Raw genomic sequence first — 25,729 nt, forward strand, 5'->3', positions numbered from 1 at the left:
CACCCCCTTTGCTATTAAGCCTCTAAATAAGATCTGGTGCAACCAATTACCTTCAGAAGTCACATAATTAGATTGCACACAGGTTGACTTTATTTAACTAAGTGTCACATGATCTGTCACATGATCTCAGTATATATACACCTGTTCTGAAAGGCCCCAGAGTCTGCAACACCACCAAGCAAGCGGCACCATGAAGACCAAGGAGCTCTCCAAACAGGTCAGGGACAAAGATGCGGAGAAGTACAGATCAGGGTTGGGTTATAAAAAAAAATCATAAACTTTGAAAATCCTAATGAGCATCATTAAAGAATATGGCACCACAACAAACCTGGCAAGAGAGGGCCGCTCACCAAAACTCACGGACCAGGCAAGGAGGGCATTAATCAGAGAGGCAACGAAGAGACCAAAGATAACCCTGAAGGAGCTGCAAAGCTCCACAGCGGAGATTGGAGTATCTGTCCATAGGACCACTTTAAGCCGTACACTCCACAGAGCTGGGCTTTACGGAAGAGTGGCCAGAAAAAAGCCATTGCTTAAAGAAAAAAATAAGCAAACACATTTGGTGTTTGCCAAAAGGCATGTGGGAGACTCCCCAAACATATGGAAGAAGGTACTCTGGTCAGATGAGACTAAAATTGAGCTTTTTGGCCATCAAGGAAAACGCTATATCTGGCACAAACCCAACACCTCTCATCACCCCGAGAACACCATCACCAGTGAAGCATGATGGTGGCAGCATCATGCTGTGGGGATGTTTTTCATCGGCAGGGACTGGGAAACTGGTCAGAATTGAAGGAATGATGGATGGCGCTAAATACAGGGAAATTCTTGAGGGAAACCTGTTTCAGTCTTCCAGAGATTTGAGACTGGGACAGAGGTTCACCTTCCAGCAGGACAATGACCCTAAGCATACTGCTAAAGCAACACTTGAGTGGTTTAAGGGGAAACATTTAAATGTCTTGGAATGGCCTAGTCAAAGCCCAGACCTCAATCCAATTGAGAATCTGTGGTATGACTTAAAGATTGCTGTACACCAGTGGAACCCATCCAACTTGAAGGAGCTGGAGCAGTTTTGCCTTGAAGAATGGGCAAAAATCCCAGTGGCTAGATGTGCCAAGCTTATACATACATACCCCAAGAGACTTGCAGCTGTAATTGCTGCAAAAGGTGGCTCTACAAAGTATTGACTTTGGGGGGGTGAATACTTATGCATGCTCAAGTTTTCTGTTTTTTTTTTTTGCTTTATTTCTTGGTTGTTTCACAATAAAAAATATTTTGCATCTTCAAAGTGGTAGGCATGTTGTGTAAATCAAATGATACAAACCCCCAAAAAATCCATTTTAATTCCAGGTTGTAAGGCAACAAAATAGGAAAAATGCCAAGGGGGGTCAGTACTTTCTCAAGCCACTGTAGGACGCATCCTGGACTCCACGCGAAGCGCCTTTATCGGATGCGCCACTCGGGAGCCCCCAAAGAGTTTTTTAATAGCTGATGTCTGTGTTGCATCTTAAAAGTATAACGCATAGTATTGCATACTATAGTTTTTTTTTTTTTTGGTAGCACTGCTGCATGTCGCCTATAGATCTGTCCAGCCACTTGGAATAGCTCATAATTATTGCAGTAAGCATGGCTTAATACAGTTCTTTTCTGATTACCAATATCTGTTTTTGTGTCTTAGAATTATTTAACAACCAATTATTGGGTTAGTCTGGATGTTACTAAACAGAATAGAAATGGTATGCAGTTACAGGCAATAATTTGAATTCACACATTCTGATATATAACGCCTGTCCTCATTATTTTACAAACCTTGCAGGGTTTTATATTTTGGAAATTACAATGCAATGTAGATTTCACTAGCTTGTTTGGTGGAAACTAATTCAAGAACAAGCTGAGCTCTAGCACAAAGCTTTGTTAAACATACATGTATTTAAAGTTGTTGTAGCTAACAATATTCCATTAATTTTTCACACCATGCGTGCACACCCATTCACAGGTGTCAAATGTGCAGTTTTAGCAAACATTTTCATTTACAAAAAATGATATCTGGTACTACGCTAGTTTAAATAAATCTCTGTTGCAGGCCTTGCTTTCTGAAAGTCTTGCACTCTGTCATTTTACCTGGAGAATGAAATTGTCCCCACCCTTTCAGGGCCGCCTTTTTTGTCAGTAACAAACCAACTGCTTTACCTCAGTGACTTGCATGCTTTGCAGCCAGTACGATGATTTGACCATGAAGACACTGCTGGGGTGAATGACCTAGGAAGTGAAGCAATAACAGATTTCTTGGAAGGCAAAACAGGCAAACAGAACTTGCTTTGGAATCATGTAGTAAAAGATGTGATGTTTTAAAATGAAAACACAGTTGGTGTTAAATGCATTTCTTTCCAAACTGCACATTTGAGACTTATGCAGTGAATAGAATTTTACAACATGACTTATAAAATTATTTTGTTAGCTGCAACCACTTGAATTGACCCTCTGCAGCAGTTTTCAGAGGAACTGGGTCATGTTGTAATGGTATATTATCGGCAATAGAAAGTTATTGCAGATGGTTTTGTATATTTCAACGAGTATTTTTTATTTTTTTTAAATCGATTCTAAATTAATATTGGAAATCAGTTCACTGTTAACTGTAGTTTCAGTTTTGAAGTTGATACAGATAGTGATTAACTCCCTGAGGTATGCCACCGCTCAGTGAAGAGGATTTAGAACACACTGCGTGTGATTGGTGAGAAGATGCAAACGCCACTAAAAACCTTTTCAAAATATTAATGTCTAATATATGTATGGATATATGAGAGCACAATAATCTAAAATATATAGCTGTGTTGCATGTTGATGCTGACCAGGTGAAAGGTAGGGGACCTGCACCATCTCCGATGCTGTCAGGCAGGGCCCTGCGCACGCGTGTGAATTGAGGGGATTGTCAGATCGCTGCAGAAACTTGCCGTGGTGTCACGCTCTCCTCTACACCAGCGCTCAGATCTGAACCCTTAGCCAGTCAAATCGCTTATCGGGGCCAGTTCAAGTTGCCAAAGCTTGTTGCAGACGCCAATAAATATCTTTGAATAATGCTAGTGCGGTCGGATCAAGTTCGTTGCTCTGTCTGCCAAATAGACCTGCTCCTGCTGGCTGCAGAGGGATGCAGTGGCATCATCTGTAAATTATAATTCGGGAAACAAAATAGAAAATAAAGAAGTATCAAACTTTTTCCTCCACATAATGTTTGCTGTCTACTGCATCAGTCAGCCTGTTGGAGAATGACCTTTTCCCCTTCCTAGAGGAACGTTCCAAAAGGCTTCGCTTAATGAGGTCTGGAGCTGCTCAGATTACTCAGCTGTCACGTCAGAACTGAAGCTGCACTTCGAAACGTTGCTGTTTTTCTGAGCTGCACAACCATTGTACCTCAGTGTCCTCAGGTGCAATGAGTCTCTGATCAGTTGTGTTGGTTTACAGTTTTCTGACAACTGTGTGCTATTGAGAAATGTGCTGGAACATGAAAGTGGTGAGTTTCGTTGCTTCGATCTGAAGGCCCAGGCTGCTCTGACCTGGTATTTGTTGTGAGGCATGGCTGCCAATGCAGAGTGTTAATTATGTCCTGTTCTTTGAGCTTTTCTTTTCTTTTTTTTCATTGTCAGGAGGAATGAATGAATGAATTGGGCAAGATCAGTTATTTGTGAGCTAGTGGAGGTACTGTGGTAACTGCAGTGGTGTCCCTATTTCCTAAATAGTTTGGCATTTTGACAGTGCGTTTGTACAATGTCGTCCTTTGAGAATTGGTGCTTTCGTCACTGTAATGCACGTTGGAAGTCTGAAGTTGTGTTCCGTTAACAGGGTTTATTTATTTTTTGAACATTGACCTAGATGTGGTTATTTTCATTCCTGTTTTGGGGGTTTGTCCTGAGCAGCTCAATTTAACAGAAACTATATAAACCTGTTACCTAAGGTTTATTTAATGTAGTTTCTGTTTTAGTTCCTAAATGCAGATGATTCAGTTGACCTTCATAAGAGTATATTGCAAAAAGACCACTTGGATTTCCTGACAAACACGCATTTCAGATTTTAAAGCATTTTTTCTTGTTTTTTCAGCCTTCCCAGGAAGACTGATATGGAAAGGTAAGTTATTTTAACTTTTGTTTCTTACAGTAGTCTAGCATTTTTAATTCAGCTTTAGGTATGTTTGAATTTAGACCTATAGCAGTTCAAAAATGAGTTATTGCAAGTTCTCCAGTATTAAGTCCCTTCATATTTCTTATGTATGTTTGAAACAGAGAATGCTTCTGTGCCTTAAAATAGAAAGAAGTAGCAATTGCAGTTTGAAATAAAATAGATTTGTAATCATGGAAGGTTAGATTTCTTTAGGCCTAGCTTTTCATTTGCAGTTATTTCAAGAGCACTGTTTGCTTTCTGTTTGCTATGTTTGCTTTCAGTTGCACTGGTTTTAAGAAAAGCCACGAGAAACCTTTTTCTTTATTATACTAACTTGTAGTACAAAGCTTGAAACTTAAATGTACATATTCAGCTCCTATTAAAAGGTAACACCAGAGTGTTGTGCTTCTTGTTCTTGGACCAGCGTGGCTTATCGAAACACTGCTATATGAATACACCATTCTAAGATGGGTAAAGCAGGTTATTGCTGCTAATAACTTCCCTTTTTATTTCCATTTTGACAGAAAAATCGAGATTGTGCAGTTTGCCAGCCGGACCCGTCAGCTGTTTGTCCGCCTGTTGGCGCTGGTTAAGTGGGCAAGCAACGCTGGGAAGGTGGAGAAGTGTGCGGTACGTCTGCTTGTTTATGCAGTGCAGTCATCTCCTTGAGCTGGATTTTAATCCCTTCATTTTTATTGCAGTCAGATATTTAATGCTGCAGATGTCTTCCATGTCAATATGATTGGTTTACGTGATGGGCAGTGTTGCGTGAGGCGCTGCTGTAACGGATTCTAGTCACGTTTGGTGAGATCTATGCATGGTCGTTAAGATGCTCGCTTACATGGTTGGGGTCCATAGAATCGGTTTGTTAAATAGGGGTTGGTTAGGAAAGATTGCACAACTACTGTATCAGATTATATTACTACGATTAGGGAATGCAACACCATTTAAGGAAAAACAGATAATCCAAAGTCGCCTTTTTATTTAATAAAAAATGACTGTTCAGTTGAAAGGTAATGTTTTTAAATATCACCTCTGATAGTATAATTAAGGCATTTTTAAATGCTTCTCTCCATAGAGATGTTGCTTTTCCCGCTTGGTACACAAATAGCTCTCTGTATATAATTTAAACATTGGCAGTATTTAGATCTGCCACTGTTTAGATCAATTGAATTGTGTTTATAAATACACCAAGTCTGCTGCTTTGTCTGACCTGCCTAGCACAGTTTCCCGTTAAAAGGCAACATTTATACAAATAATGGGGCTTGTTGAAGATTTAAGTATGGGTCCTTCATGAACAACAGGAAACATTAATTGATCCATTCATTGTTCCACTGCATTTCCAGTGCCGAACTATTCATTAGTAATATATAGTTAAATAACAGTTCAACATTACAGCCAATTTTAACGTGAGGTCATTTCCATCCGATTCAGGCTTTCTATAGATGAGAACCACACTCTAAACCCTCTCTCTCTCTTGCCCTTTGCACAGATGATCTCAAGTTTTCTCGACCAGCAGGCCTTTCTCTTTGTGGACACTGCAGACCGACTGGCATCGCTGGCGAGGGACGCCCTGGTTCACGCTCGTCTGCCCAGTTTTGCCATCCCCTTCGCTATCGATGTGCTGACCACAGGATCCTATCCACGCCTGCCCACCTGCATCAGGGTGAGCTGCTACTTTACATGCCATCCTTCTTAACCCCTTTATAACTGGTTTGACACCAGTGCAACCCCTGCAGTTCAAAATCACTATACACTGGTTCTTTTAGAAAGCGCAAAACTTTTATTAGGCATTGATGCATCATGATACTGAGTACGGTAATGGGAGAGTAGTTAAGCACAACAAAAAAATAATAATCAGTTGACGATACAAATCGGAACATAAGTATCTTGATACATACAGTATTGTATCACGACCTGCATATCATAATCCTTATTGTGTAATGCTTTGTTTATCGTTACACCCTATTGATTTAGTTAGCCAGACTCTATTTGCCTCACATCTTGAAGTACTTTAACTAAAGTAACATTATGTAAGCCAATATTAGTGCTAATTGGTGTCTATAGAACCAGGCATTCATTTCAGGTTTCCATACACTATGATTCGACATAACAGACCCTTTTGTCAGAGTTGTCTCCGCTGAGTTAGCTGGCTGACACAAAAGTGGAATTCCCCTTTAATTACAAGAGACAGTGCAGCTTTGAGATTCGACAGAGATGGTTTCTTTCTTTGTCTTGCAGCAGTTCAGTCACTGCGTAGCGCTATTGAAGCCCTACAGAGAAGGCAAAACTCTCAGAATCCTAACTTGTCATTGTGGCAGGTTTTCTTATACAGTAAATTACTTAAACTTATTTATGAATCCTTTATAGTTCTGTTAGTTTGACGTGCAGAATAATTGTTTGATGCTTAATACAGTAATGCACTTTCTGCATGCTGCCGTTTTAAATTAAAATACAATTCAGTAACTCTCATATAAACGTTGCAGTGCACTAGGAAGTTCATGTGGTGTATTGGATGAAATGACGGGAGGATTGTCAGCAGACACCCCCAGCTACAATGTTACCAATAGGGAATTTATTTGTTCAAGTTCATGTGAGCAGAATCTAATTATAATCTCTGCCAATTTTCAGACTGGTTTGTGTTTTGTTTTTTCTCATGTTATTCAAAACTAAGGGGTTGATTTGATCAACCTATATCCTGCTGACATAAAACACAGCTATATTTTGTAGTGTTTTACTGTACTGGCGAATGACCATAGAGAACCCCTACAAATAAACTCCATGCAGGAGCATTCCCTGCTACTCTAAAATTCTGTTAAGTCTAGCTGTGGCTCAGCGGGAATAGACTTCAAAATAAAAATACATTTTTATTATCTTTTTGATTTTTCATGACCCAATTTGTTTAGTTTTCCTCCGTTACATTATGTTTTTAAAAACAGGTAACGCAAGAGTTTCAGTTTACAAAGTGGTCTAAGTAACGAGATTAAGGGTTTTTACAAATGTATGGCCAGACGAGATTTTTTTATATTTAATTTCATCTTCTTACTACTGAGACAGTGCTATTCGAGCTTCTTCTAGTGATTTGCTAGATGAATATAGGAGACTTTGCACAGTACTATAAACCTTTGAAACTCTGAGCTTTTAATGCATCAGTTTCTTACATGTATTTGTGCATTAGAGAGAGAGATCAGTATAACAAGGTCTGGAGATACAGCTAAACTGTCTCTTGTGTTCTGTGCCAACAGGATAAAATCATCCCTCCTGACCCAATCACCAAGGTAGAGAAGCAATCCACCCTTCACCAGCTCAATCAGATCCTCCGACACCGGCTCGTCACCACAGATCTCCCGCCACAGCTGGCCAACCTCACAGTTGGTAAGAACGAACTCTTAACCTGCATTTCAGCGTGGACCTGGGGAGACGAGAAGGGTTGGCTTAATGCTGGGTGGGTTTTCACTGCAAACGCGAGTTGCCTCCCAAAACTAAGGGATTACACCTTTTTCTGACTCTGTTAATTCACTTGGTTTAGATCACCTACTCGTTTCTCTTTCTGTTCTGAAGCGAATGGCCGTGTGAAGTTCCGGGTGGAGGGGGAGTTTGAAGCCACGCTCACGGTGATGGGGGATGATCCAGATATCCCTTGGCGTCTACTCAAACTGGAAGTCCTGGTGGAAGACAATGAGACGGGAGGTATACATTTAATTTTGTTTTTGTTTTGGTGTTCATAGAAAGTTTGTAAAATAATAGAGAACTTCATTATAATGAACCCTGCCTGGGACCTTCAGAAATGTTCGTTATAGCAGGTTGTTCACTATAATAGGGTTTGACAATTTGCTGTACCAGAATAACGAAGAAACACCCAAACTGAATTGAACATCTTTATACAGTGTACAGTAGTTCTTCCAAGACAACTTCACATTGATCAACATTTAGACTGTATATTTAAAAGAAAACAGTAAAGAAATGAAAACAATGAAAAGTACACTTACAAGCTGAATACAGTAATTATGGGCCCTTTCTCGTGAAAAGCATATCCAGCGTAGATTGCTTCATATTTTTTGTGCTTTTCTCAAAGCACGCTGTTTCAGTCTTGTTACCTCCTCTCGCCTGTTGCCATGGTTGCAGTTTGTGTGAAGATGGCAACGGTTGCATACGTCACACATGATTCGCACTGCAGTAGGTTATCTATGGATCAGCCTTATCTTCGAATTAGCCTACCAAGGTCTTTGTTTTCACTGAGAGAATAACACACTCACACTGGAGAAAGTTCAGTGTCAGTCACTACCGAGATCGTTTTATCCGGGTAGATTTTGTAAAAATGTTCGTTCTTAGGGCTAATTTCCATTGAAAAAACGGTTCTTGCTGCTCAGATCGCTAAAAAAGCGGGTTCGTTATAAGAAGGGCTTGTTATAGTGAAGTTAGACTGTGTGTATATATAGTTAGCAAAATGTGTACACAGTAAAAATAAACACTTTATACACATAACATAAATATTCAAATTTATGTAAAGTATGTACAAAATTACATAAAAGGAATACAAAAAAATATATATTTTTTTTTAAATCAAATGAAACACTAGGCATATACTTTAGATAGTTGACTGTTTCCTGCAGTGTCTCCAACTCTTCTCAATGACTCCACAGAGAGATAGAGAATTTTGCACGTAACACAATTGGACAATAAAGTCACCTGATGATTTTGATCTCTCTTTCCCGACTTCAAAACACATATCACATTACTAACACTGCCTTAAGGCATAATGACAGAGAGACGGAATCTGAGCTGCAAATCTCAGTACAAAGAGGAAGCAGCCGGAGCGCTGTGCCTTTGTTTGTTTGTCCATGTAGCTGAGGACTAGCGGAAGCTGCAGTCACAGAACCAGGACGACAAGCACTGCAGAGCACAGCACAACACCAGCACCACTGTACTACAAACAGAGCAATTTCCTGTGCGCTTGTGGATTACTGTACCGTTATTATTTTGTGAAACGAGATCCAAACAGCTGATGAAATGGGGTAAAACGGCTGGTTTTCAATCCCAAACAAAAAGGTTTCACAAAATAGTAACACAATACAGTGATTATTATTAATTAGAAACTGACTATTTTGGTAATTGTACAACTGTTTGGACGTTCACTTTGTCACCCACACCACTTGACTCTTGTCAGGCATGTATACAAAGAGATAAGATTTGGGGAAAAAAAACAAAACTAGAATAGACGGCAAACTTTGACGTGCACAGGCACGGCATGGTACTGCAAGTGCTCTTTCATTTGACGTACATGCGTACGCCCTGGAGCTGAAGTGGTTAACTGCACTAGTGATTTTTATTAGACTAAAACAACTTAATTATGCTATCTATAGGAGGTTAAAGTATTTATGGTGTGATGTGCAATGTTTTCAGTAATCTTGCACAGTATCCACCACTTACACCATCCTGGGTTATCGTGGGCAGTCGTTTATATCATGCATATAGCGTTTGTCATTCCCATAGATTTAAATACCACCAATTGTTTATACTGTAGTAAACTAGCTGACAGACTGATCAATTGGCTGCTTGCACCTCGTTACTGAGCGATTACCTGTATACTGTACCTTGGTTATTTAATCCCTGTATGCAGTGACTGGTTTGCAGTTTGAATGGTCAAGGATGGAGAATGTTCTTGAAGAACTGGACTGTAATGCATAACTGAGTTTTTTTTCAGTGCAGAAAAAAAAAAAAAAACTTGTTAGATGCTGTGCGCCTGCTGTAGCATGCTTGGGGCTCTGTCAGTCAGCAAACAGTCCACCGTTGCTTCAAGAAAGCTGCGATTGCTATAGTTGAGGAGGAGAGCTGGTGAAAATACGACAGAAATTGACACTCTGACAACACCAGGTGGGATGTCAGAGGAAGAATTCTCTCAGCTGTGTCACCTTGGTGACCACGACGCTCTGCCTGAAACGGACCGCATACACGCTTGTTTGTTTTGGTTACTGTACTGGTGAGGGGGGACAGTTTGAATGTCAGGTTAGTGTGTGGGAGGTGCTCTGTGCTTATACCATCCATTGCTTATTGTGGGCATATCACGTTAACACAAACGCGCCCACAAAACTGTACTTTTAAAACTACTCGGTTATTGAACTGAGACATATTTTTGACTTTCCAAAAAATAGCGACCCAACTCTACAATGGTATCCAATATAAACTCTTTGGCTTTCATCAGGGCAGCATCGAGCATCACAACTTTGTGTTACTGGATGTTTTAGGGATTGTAGGAGTCTCAAAACCTTACAAAAAAAAACTATTTTGCCTCCCAAATGTTCCAGTACTTTTTATGAATCTACAAGTTAAACCAGGCTGATCTAAACGTAACCTAATAAAAATGCAATAATCCCAACAATCTAGTCATGGTTAAGAGCACTGGATTCTGTTTTAAGAATAAACGTGTTCAAACTTAAACATATTTGTAATGTTTGTAACACGTATAGAACCCGCCATGAAGGCCTTTGAATAAAGTGCTGTTACTGTACTTTTATAGAAATCACATCAACATTAACATGTACGAGACTACATGTGTACACTACTTAAGTGTATATGGAAAAGATTTTGAATACAAAATTCAGATTTTTCTACTTGCCTTTAAGATGTTAAGTAGATTATTAGTTGATCAGAGACCATGAAAACAAAATATTAAATATGGCAAACAGTGGTGTAGTCTTTGGGATTTGGTTACATTCGAAACACTTGAGTTATGTTGTGCTCAGACCTGCTATTACACTGTACTATATTTATCCTGCTTTTAGTGTGGTCAGTTCAGCACCAAAGCAGCTGTGGAATGATAATTACCATGTGCATGAAGGAAGTGCAGTGAGCTCAAGTATTTCCAAGGCTGCCTTTGATAATTTCCCTTTGCACATGTTCATATGGCACAAACAGATTGCTCTATGTCTTGCAACAAGTTACCAGAATTTTTCCACTTCTGCAAAAGGCCAGTTAGTGAGTCTTACAGCCTTTCTGCCATCTACTGCAAGTCATTACTTTTAACTCGCTGTATCAACACCGCGGGTGAAATGTGTTGTGAACTAAGAGTCAAAACCGATCCAGGTAACCGCAGACCAATAAGCCTGACTTCTGTTATATGTAAACTTATGGAAACTGTAAGATCCAAAATGAAAAATTACCTATATGGTAACAGTATCCTGGGAGACAGTCAGCATGGTTTTAGAAAAGGGAGATCGTGCCTAACTAACCTGCTTGATTTTTTTGAGATGCAACATCCACAATGAATAATTGCAAAGCATATGACACGGTTTATTTAGATTGCCAGAAAGCTTTTGACAAAGTCCCGCATAAGAGTAATTCTCAGACTGAACACAGTTGGGTTTCAAGGAAATGCATGCACATGGATTAGGGAGTGGTTAACATGTAGAAAACAAAGTACTGATTAGAGGAGATACCTCAGAATGGAGCGAGGTAACCAGTGGTGTACCACAGGAATCATTATTAGGTCCTCTGCTTTTCCTAATCTACATTGACTTGGATTCCGATGTATTAAGCAAACTTGTTATATTTGCAGACGACACAAAAATAGGAGGAGCTGTAAACACCATTGCAGCAGCAAAGGTCATTCAAAATGATCTAGGCAGCATTCAGAACTGGGCAGACACATGGCAAATTACATTTAATATACAAAAGTGTATTGCAAAAAAGGTACTGCACGTTGACAAAATTATACGTTGTCCATTATAAATACCATATGGGAGACAGTGAAATAGAAGAAGGAATCATGAAAAAGATCGAGGCGTTCATGTTGACTCAGCAATGTCTTCATCTAGACAATGTGGAGAAGCTATATAAAAAAAAAAAGGCCAACAAAATGCCCGGATTTATAGTGAAAAGTCTTGAATTTAAATCAAGGGAAGTAATGTTAAAACTTTACAATGTGTTAGTAAGACCTCATCTAGAATATTGTGTTCAGTTCTGGTCACCTTGCTATAAAATGGATATTGCTGCTCTAGAAAGAGTCCAAAGAAGAGACCAGAATTATTCATGTTTTAAAAGGCCTGTCATATGCAGACAGGCTAAAATAATTTAATCTATTCAGTCTTGAACAAAGAAGCATTCAAAATTATAAAATGACCCAAGGGACTTTTTTGACCTGAAAAAAGAAACAGGTACCAGGGGTCACAAATGGAGATTAGATAGAGGGGCATTCAAAACAGAAAACAGGAGGCACTTTTTTACACACAGAATTGTGAGAGTCTGGAACCAGCTCCCCAGTAAAGTTGTTGAAGCTGACACCCTGGGATCCTTCAAGAAGCTGCTTGATGAGATTCTGGGATCAATAAGCTACTAACAACCAAATGAGCAAGATAGGCCGAATGACCTCTCATATGTAACCTTTCTTATGTTCTTATGTACTGTACAGAAAACTGACAAACTGTTGTCAAATCGATAGACATTATTTAAACATGCATGCAAAACAAACAAAATCTGTCAGATTTATTGTTGTTGTTGTTTTTATTATCAGGTGGATTCATGTTCTTGATCCCTGGTTAAATGCGGAAGACCCCATCACCAGTGTATGAAAGTTAATATATTAACACACCACAAAAACAGGGAAATAACTGCAGTATTTAAGGAAGGGAACGCCCAGTACTTGTTCCCCTCCCGAAGAATACGAAACAAGACAATTCTACATAGCGAATAGCTTCACAGGATTAAATACATAAAAAAAGAAATAATTAAATGGAAGGTATTTCTTTTTATCAGGCTTACTCAAATTAACATTTAGCATTAGACATGAACTAGGTCCTCAAACTCAGGAAGAGCACTGTCACACTGGAACATCACATGCCAGATGTCAGCAAGTGGTCACCAAGGCACAGGGAAAAGATGTTGAGCAGCACAGACATGTAGGACGCTGCATTAACTGGAACATCAACCCAAATATGGCACAATAACTGTGTTGTGGATGCCATAGCACACCATGACACCGGGATCAGACTGTGTATGTTCCGTAGACACATGACGTTCTTGTGAACCCTGTACTGGCGGGCCATACTCCTCTTCATCTGCCACATTGGCCTTGTTTTATCACCCATTCACAGAAACGCTTTTAGCATGCGGTATCTGCTACTGATAATGCATGGAGATACATTTGTACGGGTGAAACTTAATGCAATGAAGAATACTCTGCCTAGCTAGTACCAGCCACCGGAGCCATCGGGCTCACGACTACGGTTCCCATAGCAATAGTTACATCTTCTTCAGTGCTGGCACAGTGGCATGCTTCCCTTGTGATCTGCTAAGCTTCCTGTCAGAAGGAATCTGGTTACCGTTGATCTTGTAATTCTGTCAGCACTGTTACTCCTGTTTTTGCCATATAGCAAAATGAGCTCAGTGCACTCTGTATGTGTAGGTTTCTACATTCTTACCACATGTCCTGCTGTGAGTACTGAGGAGTTTTAGGCATCCAGCCTCTTTGAACAACTGTCTCTCTCTCAGCTCCGACAGTGTTACAGGAATTATGAATCACCCCTGTATATAACCTGCTTTGTAGGAACATCCATATTTAGCCTTTTTTTTACTTTTTGATATTTTGCTGATATATGTATCCATTTATCCCTTCCAGATGGCCGTGCTTTGGTCCACAGCATGCAGATCAATTTCATCCATGAGCTAGTCCAGTCCCGACTGTTTGCTGACGAGAAACCCCTGCAGGACATGTATAACTGTCTGCGTATCCTTTTCTGCAACTGCCTTATCACGCCCTCACTGTGTGTTATCAGTGTAATATTCATTAACTGTTTTATCAGAGTACCTCAGTGGAGATGGCATGCACTACCATAAATACACTTCATATGTTTATCTGGGAAATGCATTCCCAAACACTCTTTTGAGCAGTAGAAAGTGTTATTTTCTTAGACACCACACATTAATTCCCTTTGCATTTTATCTTTTTGATACAGTCCTATTTTATATGAACAAATGCATGCAATTTTTTTAAAAAATACCAGCTAGTACATTTTTAAATGTCTCATTGGCACCCTGCTACGATAAAAATGAAGCCATTTAACCTGCAGTATTTAATTTTTTTCTGTAGTTCTAACCTCATTTTCATTTTGCCTCACTTCTGTAATATACAGTTCAATGGGTGTCCTCTGTACAGTGCTCATTGTTTTGAATAGTTATCAGAATGAGTACAGTATTAGAATTTCCCAGCACAGCAGAACACCCTATTTGACTGGTGCTAAATATCAAACAGTGCTGCAGAACAATGAGACAAACTTCAATGAACTGATTTGCATTTTTTCTCAAGTTGATCTGACTTTTTATTTTATTCAGGCGTTGTAACAATGTTGATGTGCCTTTTTTCTTTCTTTCTTTTTTGGGTATTTGCAGACAAAAAAAGATACAAATATATTTTTGGCCAGTCTTAGTTATTTTCTATTTGTATTTCTTGTACATTTTAATTATATCTTGTTTTTTTTTTTTTTTTAAAGAACGATATTTGCAAAACTACATTTTAAAGAACAGAATATCCGTTCCTTAGCTGAAATATAAAAAAGCGGCAAAATAGACAAAAATTTAAAAAAACTGACTAAGGAAGAGGTTGGAGAGTGATGGGACAGTCTGTTACTTTCCCAGCATAATGATGAGTCTGTCCTACAGGAGTGCGCAGGATCAAATAGTGGCATGGAGTGGCAGGAATACGCAGACATTGAGAAAGACTTGTGGTGGAAATGTTGGCACTGAGTTTCTTTTTAGTATTTACAGACTACTACAGTGCATCTATTTTCTTTTAAGTTCATGTTTGTAAACTTTGACTTCAGGTTTTTCTATCATTTACTAGCGAATGTATTTATTTATTTTTTTAAAATGGGTCCTAACCAGAAAAAGTTTGAGAACCACAGGATTAATTGAAGCAGTTACATTTTCATCTGGTCCGTAAAGCTGTTAATGATTTCATCTTGCTTGTAAAGCCATCATTAGAGCGGTCCCCTCCATTGCTGAATGCAGTGTGGCAGGACGTTGCTCTGTTATCTCGGTGAATGATTCCTTGACCAGTGCTCCCTCAGACTCGTTTTGCCTGTCGCTCCAGCTAGAGGTGCTACACTCCCAGACACAGATGCTGATCCGCGAGCGCTGGGGAGATCTGGTCCAGGTGGAGCGATACTTGCCAGCAAAGTGCCTCACCCTCTCTGTGTGGAAGTAAGCTAATACGTGATTATAATTTTCTATTTGCATGGGAAAGAAAACGCATTGCTCGTTTATTCGGCAGGCGATCTAAGTCTACTGTTAGAAATGTGTATGGCTAGTACACCATCAAGCAGGTAGCAACTCTTAGTAATATAGGAAACCTAAACAGATGTCTGAATTCACTTATATAGTTACTTAGTGGAAGTAATAAATACAATTGGTATTAAAAAGCAAGGCAAGATTCTTGTATAGCTCAAGCTGGTTTAAAGTGATAGATGATATTTACAACTGAAAAGAGCAAAAATAGCATTGACATTTGGTTAGATACTCTAGATAATCATTGTACTGTAACCCAGTACTGTGTTTATACAGTAAAGTTTGAAACTATCTTTTTAGCCAACAAGTCCTGGGCAGGAAAACCGGCACGGCCTCAGTCCACAAGGTCAACATTAAGATTGACGAGGCGGACGGATCGAAGCCTTTGCAGGTATCCCACGAGCCCCCGCTGCCAGCCTGTGACTCCAAGCTAATGGAACGTGCCATGAAGGTAAAGAAAACTCCAAAACAATCCCTCCTTTTATTTAATTCCATCAATGCTACTGAATACAAATTTGGATTCTTTATTTTTTGTGTTCAGTCTTCCAAAATGCTGCAGAACAGCTCTTGTGACAGATCAGTGTAGTGGTTACTGTAGCATAGGAACCTGCCGTGTTCAGTTTGCACCATAGTTGACTCTGCAAGTCTCAAATCTGTGGCATGCTGGGGCACTGCCTGTTTTTAAAATGTACAGCAAAATAGTATGTGTATTACACTGTTGCTGTATAAAGGTCTATTCACCAGTTCAGTTTATTGTTTCATTTTTGAAATAGCAAGTGGAACACTGTATTTGAAAGTGATATTCAGCCAGTCATTAATGGTATGTGATTCTATATGTTAAAACAATCTGTTATTTATCCTCACAGATCGAACATTTATCAGTGGAGAAGTTACTCATTGATAGTGTACATGCCCGGTCTCATCAGAAGCTACAGGAACTCAAAGCCATTCTTAAAAGCTACAATGGTAGCGATAACTGTGAGTTTTTCACTTTAAAATGGGATGAAGGTAGTGCTGTGCAGTGGCTGTATGAACACCTCCATCATTATTCCATGTATTTAGTGTCTCTGAGTAGAGTTATTTCCTTAGGGGAAACCTTTAATTAAGGCTGCCCTTTTTTTCATGGTTATCACAGAATTTCATGATTTCCATGAAATGTATCCATTGCTGTGAAAATTCCCATTTTTGAAGGAATATTTATCACTTAAATAAATACAGCAAAGGTTTTGACACACTGTTACACTGCATTTAGGAACCTGGCAGCTGATTTAGTTTGCTTCCGGTAAATGATTGAACACACTGCATAGATCTACACAGCTTCTTTAAAATGTCTTCAATTAAAAACACACAAGCTGCTTCAAAGATCGAAAATATTTCTGCTAAAGATCGCGCTATCCAGTACAAGGGGACAATACACGTGTCTGTTGTTATTTTTACATTTATGTTTTTATATTTGAAAATAGAATGTCTAATAGGTGGACAAACAAAATATTCTACAATTTAGCATTTACTCTTTTTCAGGTAAGTGTCAATATTTAGGAACATTCGTTGTATAATAACTCTAGAAAAAAATGATCAAATTAGAATGTTACATTGCTATTTTTTTCTATATGCTATATATTCATATCATTTAATCGTTAAACGTACTGAAACATCTATGTTTTAGACCATCGAATCCCTAAAATAAGCAGTTTTATACTAGTTATATTTTCCTGAACGATGCAGAAATATTTAGAAAAGTCTGTGCTCAGTTGCATAAAACACTTTGTTAAATTTCATCTTAGTTTTCCCTTTATAGTCGAGAAAGCCAATCTAGAAATTGAGCACGGAGCCCAAGGTCTTTTATACAGCTGACTGGCTAAATATATGTGAAAACAAGTGATGCCAAATTCTGCTTTGCTTTTTTGTTTCAGCATTCATAGAAACTGCTCTTCCCACCCTGGTCATTCCAATCCTGGAGCCCTGTGGCCGTTCTGAGTGCCTTCATGTATTTGTCGACCTGCATTCTGGAATGTTCCAGCCAATGCTCTATGGGATTGGTAAGCCGCAGAAATCATGAGACAGGTTTTATAGCAGGTTTATTGTTGAGTAAAGAAGTCATAATTGTGATGTTATCCATTAACATTCACATGTTATGTTTAGCATCAGAAGTACTCTATTGCTTCCTTGTAGATTTGAATCCCACAATGCTCCATGGTCTTTTTTACTTCATAAACAGTAGCAACAGGTTATTACTTGAAAAGCAACTTCTAATTGACTGAATGAGTGACCTCATTTTGCCACACCCCAGATCAGTCGACCTTGGATGACATTGAAAAGTCTATCAACGATGACATGAAACGCATTATTTCTTGGCTTCAACAACTGAAGTAAGTTGTATAGTTTATCTAATCCAGGTCATAAAATATTCACAAATTCATAATCAAGTGCTGCAGTTTGGTTTGGTCTGGTAGTAGCAGGGAATGGCGATGCTAAAATATTATGTTTAATCACTGTAAAAACAGCACTGTAGTAAGAGGGGTTTTATTTCTTGCTAAAAGAGCCAGTAAATTCTTATACATACAAAAATGTATTTTTAACAACAGGGGAAAAAAAACATGTTTTATTTTGTATTATACTTCTACCAAATACTCCTAGTTGCCTTTGCAGTGTTGCAAACTCATTTACAGCCTGCAGTGACGTACTTCACCTCAAAATCAGAAGAGGCAAACTGTGGGGCTCAGTGAGCTATCCGTGGACAGTCCTGTCATATCAAATGAGTTTAAAGAAATTAATTAAACCTAGTCAGCTGGTTTGTTTAGCTTTATTTAGATAAATACCTGAAAGTTGGCTGAGAGTATTTCCCTGCATTAAGAGCTGGTCTGTGTGTATTTGCAGGTTCTGGCTGGGGGAGCAGCGCTGTAGACAGTCTGTGAAGCACCTCCCCACAGTGTGCACTGACTCCCTATACCTCTCCAATGCATCATCACACCCAGCAGGGAACCTCTCCAAACACAAGCTCTTCATCAAACTCACCCGCCTCCCTCAGTATTATATTGTAAGTGTTCTTGTTTTCTACCATACTGACTAAGAATGGGACTGAAAGTACCCTTTGGGAACTTGCAAATGAAAACGCTGGTTCTGAGGGGGATTAACTGTATGACACTGTTTCCTTTTTAAATTAAGCAATACACAACAGTACCACTGTATGGATGAAGAGCACATTAACTCTCTAGTATCCTTAACTAAGTACATTTAAAATTGCTATACTGTATTCCTTTGAATTGATGCACTTAAATACACTTTTTTTTTCCTTAAATTGATGGTGAGAAATTTGAGCTGCGTCTTAAATTCAAGAGAGCCTTAAATTTGAAGAAATACAGTACAATATACATTTAAGTATATATTCGTGTAGATTACTGGTCTGCTCTTTTAAGTGATGTTCTCTTTCCTGGTCTTGTACACAGATCCCATCTTTTAAATCCAATATATAGGTCAAACAAACTAAAATGCCTTGTATAACCGGTGGTCCGTCTTTGTCTACCTGTTAGTTCTGTCTGGTTGCCGGTATCTGCTTCATGTCTGTCAGTCTGCGTCACTAAGTGAGCGCCCTCTTGTTTTGAAGGTGGTGGAGATGTTTCACGTGGCCGGCTGCCCCACTGAGCTGGAGTATAAATACTACTTTCTGTCGGTCAGCCTGCTGGACGGGGAGGAGGGGCCCCCCAGTGCTCTGCTGCTGCAGCAGTTCAAGCCCAACCTGGAAGAGCTGGTGTTGAGCACCAAAGCAGCGTGCGCGACCAAGACTGGGGCCAAGAGGAAGGTAAAGGGTTGCACGACTCTTTAATTAAAGGGCATTACTCACAAAGCTCAAGATAATGCTCCCTCGGTCATATTTTGCCAACATTTTTTTTCATTCTCTAAATTGACAGTGTTGTGAAATGTGTCACTTCCGCTCTGTGGTTAGTAATCTCATACTAATCACCTATATAATAAAATAACCTCCCTCAAATTGAATTGTATCTTCCATTCTGTTTGTGCAGTACGAACAAGGTGTCAAAATCAGCAAAACTGTCTCTCTTTCTGTATTGGATAAAATGTGTATTCCACCCGGAGTTTACATAGTTAAATTGAATCTGTTGGACTTTTTCTGTAGCACTTATGAAACTAATACTTGAACACTGGAACTCCCCTTATGTTTTATGGAATGGAATTTTTTTTTAATATTTGATATGGAGCTTTTGTTACAAGGGAACTGCTACTTTCTTTTTTTGTTGTTGTTGTAAGGTGGCATCTTCCTCAATCACATGGATTTTAAATGATGTTAGGATTTTCATTTCTAATCCTGCATGTATTCAGAACCAGATGAGTCTCGATGGGCTGAACTCTTGTTTGTAATTGTTTTTATAATTGCACCACAACATATAGCAGCTGTCCTGTAGAAAATAAAACCTACAGTGTATTTGTAAGTGAAAATCCCCACACCCATTTAAATGGCTGAGGGTATATTGTAAAGTATTACAGATGCAGTACTGGAGATATGCAAATGGAGACAGGAACTGAAACCTTGCAAAAATATGTGAAATGTGTTCATTTATTTATTGTCTTTTGCATTCAGAATAATTTTATGGGCTATTCTAATCTGCTCTAATCTGTTTTCAATCCTAGCTGTCTGGTGACCAGGGTGCAATTGAACCCAAAAAGCCGAAACGAGCTGGGGAGATGTGCGCATTCAACAAGGTCCTGGCACATCTTGTAGCGATGTGTGACACCAACATGCCCTTTATAGGACTGCGCTGTGAGGTAAGGGCTTATTCAAAAGGAAGTCCATGAAGCTTCATAATTAAATCGGTATTTCCCTTTACTTGCTATGGGGTTGGGGAGGGTGCCGCCTTCTGATGTACAATCAGTTTTTTAATTTTTATTTTATGTATATATAAAGTAAGTCTTAGTAAGCTCAGTGCTATGCACCTCTGTTCTCTTCTCTATTAAGGGTGCACGCCCTGTGATCAAGCTGTTCATATGCATCTCCAAAGCTGTAATTTGACACAGTGCCTGATGTTGATTACTAAATTGAGCATGTTATTTCCTCATTTTATTTTAGCTTCATGTCTGCGCAATGGAAATGTTCAGAGCATCGCTGGTAACTGATAGTAAATATGGAAATGTTTACAGAGGGACTTTTATGCAAAGGAGCTAAACCTATTCATGCGTCATTTGAGTGGTCATGACTGTGCACTTGCAGCATAACGATTCCAGAGATGGTAGCTTTTTGTCATGAGGAAGAAGCCAAGAATTTTAAACCGCCATAATAGCCGGTCTGAGCATCAGTATCCCAGCCTGCAACTGATGAGTAAGGATCGCTCAATGTGTTGCTGATCTTCACCGTCTATGTGTGATAACAGATATACAGAAAGGTTTCCACCAGTACTATAATGCAGGGTTGTGACTTACCCTTGTATTTCAGCTGTTCCAGCAAGACAGTTTATTGTTAGTAGTAACAGACCAGAAGCAGGTGGTGTCGACTTGAACCACCAGATCAGATACATCCAGGTGCTTCCTATGAAGCAAGTTTGAGTCTTGGTCTTAATTGTGTATTTTGTATTGTTTTGGCATTCTGTTTAACCCTTTCTGAATTATTTTTGTCGAGCTCAAGAGGGCAAAATCAAGTTATATAATTAAAAAAGGAACAGCTTTATTGAGCACACATGAGAACAGAACAAAAACATTTATACACTACCTCAGACTTGAGCCAAGGAGTCCTGTGAGGTTCCAACGTGATAACATATGGCGCGAAGGTAAGGCAGGATGTCCTGCCAGGACTGAAAGGGTTAATTGGCTTTGGTTTTGACTTTTTCTTTCTGTTCATACTTGGTTTATCTTTTGTTATTGTATCTAATAGTGTCCCTGTTAGTGTTGCCCTTATTCTCAGGCCCCTCAAATGTAAAGCTGTGCTGTTTTCCTTATATTGGCCCCAAGGTGCGTGTTTTTCCCCAGCAGTGTTCACAAAGATCTCTGTGTGCCACTGGGATGTGGTGGTCTTAATTTCCCTTTGTCTTTTCATTCCAGCTCTCCAACATGGACATTCCACACCAGGGAGTTCAGGTGGAAGGTGATGGCTGTAGCCATGCGATCCGCATTCTGAAGTAAGTGCTGTAACCTTTCTTGTTTTGACAGTATGTCCTTGTGGGATTACAGGCGATTAACCCTTTGCGGTCCTATGTTGGACTAAGTCTGACATTACAATTTTCCCTGTCCGACATCATCAAAAAGACGTAAAGCACAGGTCTCTAGTCGTTTTTTCTCCAGAAAAAGCAGAGAAAACCTTACAATGGCTGAATGAGACCGATAGGAGCCGAATGAAGCCGGAAATTAAAAAAGGGCGTTTCTGAGAGCCCCATGCACCACAGAGATAACACAGACAAAAACAAAGGAGATAGCTGCTTCCGCATCCAGCGCTCAAAGAATGTCAGGGACATTTGCAGAACTTTTTGAGATGTTATAGTAATAAAATAATGACTTGGATTGCGTTATTGAGGAGTTTGGTGGTAAAACGAGTGATCAGGAGAGGATTTATCAGTATGCACGTCTGTAAACAGGTATGTGAAAAATACAACGAACAAGGGGTGGGGCTTGGCTGGAGATGCAGTACTGATGTACTTTCGCCATGCAGTGCCTTTTAAACTTGTTTTATTCTGAAAAAAAAAAAATTAAACGGTGTGTGTACAATAAACAGCATGTGTGAAAATAAACTGGTTCTGATATGCCTGACAAGCGCTGAATAAATGGACCGCTAAGGGTAAAACTACCTCTCTGCTAAAAGTAGCAAGGTCATAAATATTTTGCTATTAAAGAATACAATTCTCTATTAAGTCCTGCTTTGAATCAAACCTGTATTTTAAGCTAGAATATGGCTAATTTGTGTTTTTTTTTTTCATTATATTGAGGTGGATGAGGTTAAATGTGCCTAAAAACAACATTGTTTAAAAAAAAAAAAAAAAAAATTAAAAAAAAACACCAGCAATAGAAACCGCTTTGTTTACTCTCTGTATGGTGTGGATTGAGATCTGTATATACTGTGCATATTTCATGAAGATGTGACTAGTCAGTGCATGCAATGTTTTTTTTTTCCCTGCAATATTCATAAGTGTGCAGCACCAAACCTTTGTAAACTAGCTTTGTTAATCTTGCCTCTCTACTGTTGCCTGTGTCTTTGGCAGAATTCCATCCGGTAAGGGCATCAGTGAGGAAACGCAGAGGGTTCTGAACCGCTCCCTGTTGGATTGTACCTGCCGACTGCAGGGCAGGAACAATCGCACCTGGCTGGCTGAGCTGGTCTTCGCCAACTGTCCACTCACCAGTACCTCCACAAAGGAGCAAGGTGAGGCGTCCTGAGGGCTTTCACATTAGCCATTTATTTATCTGGGAAGATAAAACCTCTCAAATGTCTCATTTACAAGTGATCTGCTTCAAGTAGTTGTCGCCCCTACCCTCAATTTATAACACTAGCACAAATAATAGAAAATGCACACAAAGTGTAGATACTCAATTTCCAGTAAATTGTAATTGGGTCTTGAACTGTTTCAGTGTACACTGGCAAAATACTAAATCACTTTTTAAATAATAAAGGGATTCAGTCCGGGAGGCATACAACAATATTATAACCAAGTTCTGGGGCTCTGGGATAGGATGAGAAGTATCTGAAAAACAAAAGCTTGTTTAACTAGTTTATGCTGAAATATAGACTTTCGTATTACATTTTTTATTGGACTGAGACGGAAAGAACTTGTTTTACTTTGTTCCTCAAGTACTAGATCCATATGAAATGAACTTTACCAACCTTGGTTGGATTTAAAGTGGCACAAAGCCACACATCTCTTCCAAACACCTTCGTTCTACATGAACTTCCTTCTCTCCCCAGCTGCAACGCGGCAAGTTTACCTGACCTATGAGAGCCCCCTCTCGGAGCCAGTGGGTGGCCGCAAGGTGGTCGAGATGTTCCTCAATGACTGGAACAGCATCGCCCAGCTCTACGAGTGTGTCTTGGAGTTTGCGCGATCTCTGCCAGGTAAGGAAAGCTAAATGGATGCCAACAAGAGCGATTGTTTAAAATGCAGTACAAACTATTTTATTAGGGACCGGATTGGTGTTGGTGAGCAAGATGCTGTATGAAAAGGAGTTTTACTTTGGTGGTAAATTAAATCGGCGTGCTTAATTGTAACTTTCTTTTTTTTCGTTTCTCTCAGACATGCCCTCCTATCTAAACCTTTTCTCAGAAATACGACTCTACAACTACCGCAAGCTTGTCCTGTGTTATGGAAACACCAAAGGAAGCTCAGTAAGTGCAAATGGGGCCTTGCTATCGAACCCTTACTTTGACACAAAGTATCCCACTGGCTGGAGTAGTGAACTAGGTGCTGAGGTATTTATACAGCTTTGGTTGTCATTTGAAGGCCTGCCACATGTGCTTTTTGTGTTGTAGTGTCCTGTTCTTGTCAAAGCAAAAGCAAAACTGGATTATTCATGCAGCCAGTTGACTGGGATTTGAACCCAGGGTCTTCAAGTTGTCTGTCTTCAGCTCTTACTAACTTGCCTCCTTTATTTGTAAAAAAAAAAAAAAAAAGTGTCTGTAAACCACTGGTGCCATCATATTTGGAGAAGCTTTAACTTTCCCATTCAAACAATGTATCCTGATGGTATATGCCAAAATAATCCCAAGGTTTTAAATAATATGAGCCAGTAGTCAGAAAATTGAAATCTCTTCAATATGAAATGTGTGCACTCTTGTTAGAATGAATTCATTCAAAGTTTTTGATTGAGTAAATCAGTTGCTCTGTTTACCCGATATGTTTGTGAGGTAACAACATGTAGAAATGTCTGAAAAATCAGTTTCGCACCGAGATTAATTAACTGAATCATCAAACTATGTTGTAACTCAGGAACTACACATGGGCTAGATTCTCAAAACTCTTAATTCCAATTTGTCATTAGCACAGTTTTTATCTGAAAGCGGGGAAAAAACACGAATAAGAAACAACTTAATGAGTAAGTAGCGGGGTTCTGAAAAACAGTGTTATTCATACATGTGTGCTGATACAACTGTTAAATAATGTACCTCTCCTTGTGGAGTGCAGGGTGGACCCTATAGCCTGTAGGTCGCCAGTTCGAGTCCAGGCTATTCCACTGCCAACCATGGACGGGAGTTCCCAGGGGGCGGCGCACAATTTGGCCGAGCGAGGCTTGGGTTGGCCAGGGTGTCCTTGGCTCACCATGCACCAGTGACCCCTGTAGACCCTTGCTGGGCACCTGCGGGCTTGCCTGTAAGCTGCCCAGATCTGTAGTCCTCCGACGCTGTAGCTCTGGGTTGGCTGCATGGCAGGCCTGCAGAGTGCAGAAAAGCGGTTAGCTAACTTTTATGTCTGTTTTAGTGACTTTATTAGATGCATTTTGTCCTCGCTGAAAAAAATGGGCTTATGATGATTTGGAGTGAATCGCAATGAGAATTTAGTCTGTGGTGTCTTTGTGTCTTGGCTATACTATGAATATTTTACAGCAAACACTTCAAACATTTTAAACAAAGCTGCATAAGGCAACAGGAGCTTTACAATAGCCCTATTAACATCATGATGATTCTAACCGTAGACCAGAACTGCCAAGAATTGAAAGATTGTGGCTTGTATCAATTAAATTCAGAACAAGGGCTTCTCTTTGCATTTTGTCAAAAGCAAAATTGAAACAGTAGGGGACTGTTTCATTACAGCAACACCAGTACATGCCCGTAAAATAAGGAGATGTGTTCCATGGATCAGTGAAGAGCTCCTTGTGGCAGCAGCTGCAGTTAGAAAGCACATTATACTTTCTTAAAGACTGATTTCAAAACTGCTAATATAACTAAGACTCGTCATTAGCCAGTATGTTGACATTTGTTCTTAGATTTCACTTTTTACATTAGTAAATTGAACTGTATAACCTTGCCTTACTGCAAAATACACCACACATTGATCTGAACTCTAAAACTGGACTATTTGTAACAGTTCTGGGATAATTATATATGAGGTTTTTTTTTTTTTTTTTTTTCTGTTGCCTGGTAGCACTGTTATAGAGAGCTGTACAGTCTCAGTGCTCGCTTGTTTTAGTATTGAGAATAGGGACCTTAGAAGCTGAAAGCGTATTATGGAAGAGAGTGAGATGGGAACAGTTCACTTTATTTCAGTGGTGGATCCTAGCACCATTTGCGTGTGCAGTTTCAATTGGTGTATATTACCAACCCTTTCTGTTGGCATAATGAACGAATGATTTATTGATTTTAGAATGTTCCTTCTTG

At 39.4% G+C, this 25,729-nt stretch overlaps 1 protein-coding gene across 2 annotated transcripts in view; it reads left to right on the top strand.

Moving 5' to 3' along the window:
• Window positions 1-25,729, top strand: part of LOC121320602 (mediator of RNA polymerase II transcription subunit 14-like) — a 38,753-nt gene that overhangs the window by 2,220 nt on the left and 10,804 nt on the right. For both annotated transcript variants that reach the window (XM_041259068.1, XM_041259069.1), the window contains exons 2-19: window positions 4,093-4,119; window positions 4,677-4,782; window positions 5,645-5,818; window positions 7,398-7,527; window positions 7,714-7,842; window positions 13,766-13,873; window positions 15,213-15,345; window positions 15,730-15,880; window positions 16,296-16,407; window positions 17,343-17,468; window positions 17,720-17,798; window positions 18,307-18,466; window positions 19,034-19,228; window positions 20,074-20,208; window positions 21,475-21,551; window positions 22,626-22,786; window positions 23,327-23,473; window positions 23,652-23,743. In XM_041259068.1, coding sequence (XP_041115002.1) covers window positions 4,093-4,119; window positions 4,677-4,782; window positions 5,645-5,818; window positions 7,398-7,527; window positions 7,714-7,842; window positions 13,766-13,873; window positions 15,213-15,345; window positions 15,730-15,880; window positions 16,296-16,407; window positions 17,343-17,468; window positions 17,720-17,798; window positions 18,307-18,466; window positions 19,034-19,228; window positions 20,074-20,208; window positions 21,475-21,551; window positions 22,626-22,786; window positions 23,327-23,473; window positions 23,652-23,743 — 2,242 coding nt within the window. The remainder of the gene's footprint in view (window positions 1-4,092; window positions 4,120-4,676; window positions 4,783-5,644; window positions 5,819-7,397; window positions 7,528-7,713; window positions 7,843-13,765; window positions 13,874-15,212; window positions 15,346-15,729; window positions 15,881-16,295; window positions 16,408-17,342; window positions 17,469-17,719; window positions 17,799-18,306; window positions 18,467-19,033; window positions 19,229-20,073; window positions 20,209-21,474; window positions 21,552-22,625; window positions 22,787-23,326; window positions 23,474-23,651; window positions 23,744-25,729) is intronic.

This window comes from Polyodon spathula, chromosome 9 (assembly GCF_017654505.1).
Source record: "Polyodon spathula isolate WHYD16114869_AA chromosome 9, ASM1765450v1, whole genome shotgun sequence".
Classification (NCBI taxonomy): domain Eukaryota; kingdom Metazoa; phylum Chordata; class Actinopteri; order Acipenseriformes; family Polyodontidae; genus Polyodon; species Polyodon spathula.